Genomic DNA, 8,209 nt, shown 5'->3' on the forward strand with positions numbered 1-8,209 from the left:
GAATTTATGTCAGACAGGACACAAAAAAATTGAAAAATCAAAGTTTTTTTTGCTGATCACTGCTAGCTCCATGAAGAAATTGGGTGTTTGTGTTAGAGTGGGGCAGAGCAGACTCCTGAAAGAGGCTGTCTCACTCTGTGACGTCAGATTGTGAGGACTCGCTCGTTTTTATGCGTATGAGAGGGGGTGCTGTTGAGTGCAGGTTTTTCAACCTCTGGCTACATGTTTGATCCATGATGTGAACCTATGATGTATGGAAATGTGTTTTGGCCAAAAACTATGAAAACAGGTACATTCTCTGTATTTAATCTATTGGTGATCAAAACGCTTGTGTATGTTTGTTTGTTTTTATGTTGTTTAAATATGCAGAAATGATTCGTACTGAAGGAAAATAATCTGGCAAGAATTGTTCATACCAAAGCAACGTCCTAAATCTTTTTCTGTTTTCTTCACTTGTCAGTTTCAGAGACACATCAAGAAGTCAGAAGGTCAGAAGATCCCAAAAGTGGAGCTTCAGATCTCCATTTATGGAGTGAAGATTTTGGATCCCAAGACAAAAGTGAGTCTTAAGTTTTGTCATTTTGTCTGTAACGGGGCGGCAGGGTGGACGATTGCGAGTTTTATTCCTGCCTTGCCCACCAATGTGTCGAAGTGTCCTTAGACAAGAACCCCACATTGCCTCTGGTGGAAGGTTGGCGTCAGTGTTTGGCAGCAGAGCCACCACCAATGTGTGAACGTGTGAATGGATAAATGGGTTTGTGACTGTAAAGTGCTTTGGGCCTTCGAGGAAGGAAGAAAAGCGCTATGCAAGTATACACCATTTACCATTCTTAAGGTACACCAAGACGGTGTGCACTATCTAAAGCTGTCATGTAGTCCAAAAGCATGCTCTATTCTGTACAACGTAACTGAATGTTTTTTGTTTTCCAGGACGTGGAGCACAACTGTCAGTTACACCGGATATCCTTCTGTGCGGATGACAAGACCGATAAAAGGATATTTACGTTTATCTGCAAAGACTCGGAGTCTAACAAACACCTGTGTTATGTGTTTGACAGTGAGAAATGTGTACGCTCATTTATCTGTTGTGTGAGCTACTCAAACATGCATGATTTGAACCAGAGCTTCATATATTTTGTCAGAGAAAAAATCTGAGTAATTTGCTTATAATTTGTTGCTTTTATCTTTAGGCAGAAGAGATAACTCTAACCATCGGCCAGGCCTTTGATCTGGCATACAAAAAGTTCTTGGAGTCAGGCGGTAAAGACGTAGAGACCAGGAAACAGATCGGAGGCCTGCAGAAGAGAGTACGTGAACAATGGAAACGTTTCCAACATATGATTTTGGTTTTTCTCAGAATTTGAAAGAAATCAAGTAATGAAATATTGTACAGAAAATAACATTTTCAGTTATGCCTGAAAGAAATTAACATTGTAGTTATCATTTGAACACAGTAGGGGTCTAACAGTTCAATTAAAAAAAAACATACCTTGCCTCAAACCAAATGGTATTTCACCATATCAATATCTTCCTCTTTTCTTTTTTCGTTTTTCTCTTCAGGAGTCACCACAATGTCAATATAATCTTTGTATTTTATTTTGAAATGATTTTTAATATCATTGGTTGATTCAATGAACGACTTCCCTCAGACAGATCGATCTGGTTGGATTGTAGAAATAGAGATTGATTCACAGATTAAGTCAATGAATCATCCCATTTTTGAACTCATTTTAGAGGAAAAACGTTTTTAAACAGTCATATAACAAGTAAAACTCTGTAAAAGTGCTGGAAATTTCCATGGAGCATTTAGTTAGTCTCCTAACTTAATTTTAACCCTTCAGTACAAATGGGTTTGGAAATGGTGTTGCTTGTTTTTTAGTTTTGTCTTTTCCTATAACATTCAAACAAGATTTAGACAGCTAACATTATTTGCATTAAAAAATGATGCAAAAACTATGCAACATTCAAATTATAATTCATTCCTTCAGTCATTTTTGTTTAATTCTTTTGGGTTAAAAAACTCTATCTGCTATTTGCAGGAAATATAAAGAGTGATTTAGAAGGTTTTAAAGAGGACTGCCCTGCTTTTTCTCAATAACCATTTAATTCTTTTTCTGTAGATTCAGGAACTGGAGACGGAAAATGCTGAGCTAAAGAAGCAGCTCCAGGATCTGGAGGAGCAGCTGATGATAGCTCATGTTCCACCAGTAAGAAGACAAACACACGTTAAACATTTACAGTAAAAGCTACAGTGATCACAACCATTGACTGTACAGAAAAACTGGACCTGAGTAACTCCTCCCCCATCATGTTCCAAACATCATATACCTGCTGGCTCCAAGAAGCCAAATTCCATAAACCTCTATTGATTAATTACATGGCGGCACCCATAGTGCCAAAAGTTGGCGACTGAAATGACGTCATTCAGTCTCTTTGTTAAAGAAAAGCTTTTATTTAAATTATTATTATTTATATCTTTAAATCCTGTTTAATGAAACACTTGTGTGTCAGTGGTTTCTGGACCAAAGAATATCATTGTTGACTCATTATTTTAGGGGGAAAAAATACATAATTCAGATCCACAGTATTTCGGTTACTGATTCAAAAATAAGGCATGACTGTTTGCAGTCTACATTAGTTCATCTCATATGTCCTGAATATTGATAATATTTACTAAATGGAAGATTTACAGTCATGGGTTTATAAACCTTCAAAATAAAATACATAAATGCAGCTTTTGCGAAGAGGTTGACTAAAAAGTTATGACTCAACAAATGTAAACGCAGCAAAAATATTAAAGTATATATCACAATGCAATTATGAACATTTTCCATGTATAAAAAATACAAATCTGAGGAGAATGTGAGTTTATAGAATAAGTGAATGAGTTTTAGTTGATAAAGCAAAAGCTGAAAGTGAAATGGATGAACCATTAAAGCACCAAGTCTGAGTCAACCAGCTAAATGGAAATTAACATGAGGAATGAATCCTTATTTTGTTTCGCAAATTAATTCTGATTTTATGGTAATATCTATTTATTTTTATTTAATACATATTTAATATATTTTCAAACTGTGCACAGCAGTCCTTGTTTATTAATAGTGTTCTTCTGCTTATGTTGAGGATTTTTGCATCTTCTTCCTCAGACCCCCCAGCGAGGCAGCTTCTTTTTTTTTTATTCCGACAGGAAAAAGAGGCTGCGTTACACTGATAAGCATTAGACACAAAAGTAGTAGGAAGTAAAACCTTTAGAAAAAGGTAAAAAGAAAAACAGGTTTTCGGTTGGGCTTGAAGATTAATAGTTTTGTGAAGAAGAAGACTGTTTACAGCACAGAAGTGTAAAGTAAAGTAGATTAGCATATTATCCAGGTTTTACCAGTTAAGCATGTAGATTTGGAGATCCGTGTCTAACTAGGAGTCCCTCAGGGTAACTAGTGTAGAGATTTAAAGGGCCTTTATTGTTTTAAAACCTTTAAGAGTAAACTATATCCATAAATATGATAAAATATTACATTTGGAACACTAAGAACAAATTATTTATGAAATATTAATTGTTTTCATGAGTCCTACCCAGAAGTAAGACGACTCGATGGGTGCCGTGCATTTCATGATGTCATCCTAGAGGCGGCCTCGGCAGCGTGTCTGTGTTTCACCCACAAAAACAAACATCTTAACTTTTGTAAAAATATATGTGCATATATAAGCCCTGTAAAAGCTCTAAGTCATGGTCCAGTCCAAAAATAATCACAATTTCGCTAAATTTATGGCTTAAGAGGCGATTACCCAGTTCAGAGGTGCTAGAACAGGGAAGTAACAAGAAGAGCAGAGCAGGGCTGTCTAAGGTTGAAAGAAACAGCATTTGGCTTCAGGCAGCTTTTTTCTAACTGTTCACCAGATCAAGGTGTGTTTGCAGAGATGCTGCCAAATGTTCAGCTGGGAGAGCATCTGTCCAAAGGCTTCTCTGCTCTGTTGTTGATGAAGACAGCAAACATGTCACGACTGTGATCACAGGAACAAAGAGAAAACTGATGCAGCCAACTGTAGATGGAATATTATTGTTTTCTAAAAGAAAATGGATTCTAAATTTCTGCAGACCACACAGTTATACAACCAGAAAACACCTAAATCTATTTAAATGTATATATATATATATATATATATATAAGGATGAAACAAGTATTTATAAGCAAAAATGATGGTCAGAGATGACTGTGGACAAAAGCCGTCATTGCAGGAAGTAAACAGGAGATTAGAGAGGCAGCAGAAGGCCTTTCCTTCTGGGTTTTTCATAGACTAGTTAGAGAAGCTGCAGGAGTCCTGACTTTGTAAAGATTATTTCTCCAACATCTTTACTTTTCTTCCTTTTTATCTTGAAGTAAAGTCTTCGTTCATCAATGTTGGCATGAAAACAGCAACAGTTTAAAAAGACACTTAACGAAAATGTAAAGAAAACTTGTTTTAGCTCAAACTTGTTATGAGAATAACTCAAACGTTTTCTACTAACACAAAATAAACATTTCCCTCAAATTTTGTTCTCAAATCTGTGATTGTGAGGACTTCTACCTTGGTGAGATAACCCATCCCACCTCACAGGTGAGCCATATCAAGATGCTGATTAGACTGCATGATTATTGCACAGGTGTGCCTTAGACTGGCCACAATGAAAGGCTACTGTGTAATTTGCAGTTTTTTGGGGGGTTTTGGGAGGTCTGGGGACCCGTTCAGTATCTAGTGTGACTACCACAACAGGTGGGGTTATGGTACGTTATGGATGGATGCCCATTTCCTTTATGTTGGTGTGAATTCACAGATACTGTGACTGAAGTCTTTTATTGAGCCGTACATCCAAGAATTTCACCTCATGTTGCAGCACAATATTACACAGATACAAGGATCTGTACACAATTATTGGTAGTTCTGGCATGGGCAGCATACTCACTAGACATACCACTCATTGAGCGTGTTTTAGATGTTCTGGATACGTGTATATGACACTGTGTTCCCATTTCTGCCAATATCCAGCAACTGCACAAACCCATTAAAGAGGAGTGGACCGACATTTTACAGGCCACAGAGTGGAGTTCTATTGTCGCCGGCCTGAAGCACACCTGTGCAATGATCCCGCTGTCTATTCAACATCCGTATATAGCACATCTGTGCAATAATCATGCTGTCTAATCAGCATCCTGATATGGCACACCTGTGCAATAATTATGCTGTCTAATCAGCATCCTGATATGACACACCTGTGCAATAATTATGCTGTCTAATCAGCATCCTGATATCTAATCAGCAGCCTGATGTGGCACACCTGTGCAATAATTATGCTGTCTCATTAGCATTCTGATATGGCACACCTGTGAGGTGGGATGGACTATCTCTGCATTTGAGAGATCCTCACTATTGGGACAAATCAGAGAAAAATAATAAAGTGTTGCGTTTATACTTTGGTTCAGTGTAAAAACCAAACTGGAATTGCAATTTATTTTAAAAAAAGGTTTTTGTCATGTACAATAAATCAGAGACAAACTTAATAACAGGTGTGTTTCATATCAAGTAAAATGGTCTATTTGCCAATTGCAAAATGTTTGATTCAATCAGACTGAAGGAGTCCTTCAGTCTGATCTGATCTCTTTGTCTACTTGACTTTTGGACATTGTTAAAATGTCTCTTCTATCTTTGGCCTCAGTGTGCTTCTCCATAAGAGCTTTCTGTCCTTTAGAAACAATCTTTCCCCACTTCTTTTTCTTCTGGGAAGATGTGTATGGAGTCTTGGAAGGCCCTAAATTGTTGAGATATCAATTATCTTTTGTTCTGAGAAACTCTTAACCTTGTTTCTCTGTTGGGATTTCCTCCTGATTCAGTGTTCTGGTCTCTGCAGAGTCGACAGAAAAGTAACACTAACATTTTCTCAACCTGAAATCTAACCTAATATTGTCTTTAACACATACATGTGACTAATCGGAGGTGAATTTCTAATGAATTTATGCCGCTCTGCAGAAAATAGGTCGTATAAAATGACACTTTTTAAAATTTTGGCTAAAAAAAACGGCTTGATCATAAAAAAAAAAAGAAAAAAAAAAAAAACACTGGGAACACTTTAAAAGATAGATCAAAGGTGGTCTGAGTTGGATTTTAAAGTTTGTTTTACGGTCAACTCAACCAAAAGACACTATTATACTTTTTCAGGCGCAAACTTGATGTTTTTCTTGTCATGAATCAGCCTTGATTTTATAGAAGCGTTGAGTTTAGTCCAGTACCGTCAGGTTCGGATCGACTGGGCCCATCTGCAGGCCGTCAAAGTCGTTTGAGCCAAAGTAATCCCACACCTGAGTGCTCTGATGAGGAATGCAATACATTCAGGATCTAATGAGGCCAAATGGTAACACTTATGTGTGTGTGTGTGTGTGTGGCAGCTGTGTATTCCTTCACCTGCACCCCCGCTGCTCTCCAGGACTGACTAACACCCTTCTGGTCACTTTCTGTCTGCAATCTTCTCTCAGCAGCTGCACATAAATGCGAGTAATGAGGCGTACATGCTGCAGAGGCCCTCCTCTCTCTTCTGGTGCCACAGCATCAAGTCGCTCTCCTGTCTGGAAATCTCCTCTGTCACACTCACTCCTATGAGCTCGCCGGAGTCCAACCTCTCCACAGGGTTACTAACTCCTCCACCTGCCAAACCTGCTCTCCCTATCCCTAAAGCTAGCGAGGGGTGCAGCATCCCGCGGCCTCGCGTAAAACACTCAATTTCTTTCTTTTTTCTGTTCTAATACTGCTCTATTTTAAAGCCATTTTCTTGTTTCTGTTTGTTTAATTTGTCTCTTGTAAATAGCAGTCTGGTTTGTGATCACACTGACTCACGTTTGTGTGCAGGTGGGGAGCATCTCTACAAAACCACAGTCCACAGACATTTTCGACATGGTCCCCTTCTCGCCGGTGACGCCGCTGGTCCCCGTGCCAGCCAGCAACGGCTGCCCACCTCCTCCACCGACCACGCTGCCGCCTGACATAAGTGAGCGAGCTCACAGCTTGTGGGTTACAGGTTCTTCAGAGTAAAAATGTTTCTGAACAAAAGATTCCTGCTCAAGAAAAAGTAGAAAACAGGACAAGTGGAGACCTTTTCTCAGGCTGACGCTGGTCGTGTCTGCAGGTAAAGACCTGTTTGGTGCAGAGCCCTTCGATCCGTTCACCTGCGGAGCCGCAGACTTCCCCCCAGATATTCAGTCCAAGCTGGATGAGATGCAGGTGAGTGTCCCGTCTGTCCACAGGAAGCTGTTTAACCCCTTCAAACCCAGAGCTTTAGCTGCGCTGCAAGTTCTTTCTACTACTGTAACTCTTTGACACAATTAACATAATTCCAACAGATTCTGAAAAAGCAGCTTTGCATTGATATGCTACACTTTACAGTAGTGAAGTGCCTATGCAATCAATGTAACCAGCTGGTTCTGTCCCAAAGAGGAGCAGTGTCACATAAACTGTTGGGGAGTTATTAAAGTGTCCACTCCAACATCCCAGGTGGTAAAGAGTTAAACCCATAAAGGCATATTGCATAAGGAAAAAAAAACTTTTTTTTTTAAACAGGGAAAACATTAAATGAATAAAATGAATGAACAGGAAGTGTTCAAAACAACATATTAATAAAGATCTCGGCCGGGAGACCTTATCATTGAGGAGTCGCTCAAATAACAGAGCAAAGTGCTTTTTAAATGCTAATTGATGCTCATACATCTATCCTGAGTTGGTGCTCCGTCTTCATTTTTTGTCCATTAGCTGCACATAGACAGGCGGGGGGGCATCTCCCTCTCAGCTTGTGGGAAATCTTTCTGACTTGTACAGAACAGCAAAGTGTAAATCACCAGTTATCGACACAGGAACTGTTGTGTGCTCGTGTCTTTTTGTTCTTTTAGTTGTATTTGTTTGTGTCTGGTGTTCCGAGTCTGATCCTGCAGGCTCTTTACAGGGTCAGGATGATTCCAGAACTCAGTCCTAAACTCTGAAAGTTCAGCTCAAATAAATTCAGTTTTATCTGTATGGAAGTGCATTATAATCAACATCAACAGCAAAAAGTGTCTGTTTTTGTGCTGTTTTTATGTGCTTTGTTCTAATATTTTAGGAGCTACAAAAGCAAAGAACCACAAACAGGCTGGGCTCTAACCGGGAGTTGAAAAGTCTCAACGATCGGATTTGTTGATGTTTTTGACACATTATC

At 38.9% G+C, this 8,209-nt stretch overlaps 1 protein-coding gene across 7 annotated transcripts in view; it reads left to right on the forward strand.

Annotated features, from left to right (window-relative positions):
* gulp1a (GULP PTB domain containing engulfment adaptor 1a) overlaps positions 1-8,209 on the forward strand; it is a 101,392-nt gene that overhangs the window by 91,362 nt on the left and 1,821 nt on the right. For 5 of the 7 annotated variants that reach the window (XM_036209594.1, XM_024286997.2, XM_036209591.1 and 2 more), the window contains 7 exons: positions 461-559; positions 931-1,068; positions 1,191-1,307; positions 2,121-2,207; positions 6,504-6,734; positions 6,874-7,012; positions 7,151-7,245. In XM_036209594.1, the coding sequence (XP_036065487.1) occupies positions 461-559; positions 931-1,068; positions 1,191-1,307; positions 2,121-2,207; positions 6,504-6,734; positions 6,874-7,012; positions 7,151-7,245 (906 nt within the window). The remainder of the gene's footprint in view (positions 1-460; positions 560-930; positions 1,069-1,190; positions 1,308-2,120; positions 2,208-6,503; positions 6,735-6,873; positions 7,013-7,150; positions 7,246-8,209) is intronic. The other 2 variants (XM_036209596.1, XM_036209595.1) reach the window with 1 other exon arrangement.

The sequence above is a fragment of the Oryzias melastigma genome, linkage group LG21, assembly GCF_002922805.2.
Source record: "Oryzias melastigma strain HK-1 linkage group LG21, ASM292280v2, whole genome shotgun sequence".
Taxonomy (NCBI): domain Eukaryota; kingdom Metazoa; phylum Chordata; class Actinopteri; order Beloniformes; family Adrianichthyidae; genus Oryzias; species Oryzias melastigma.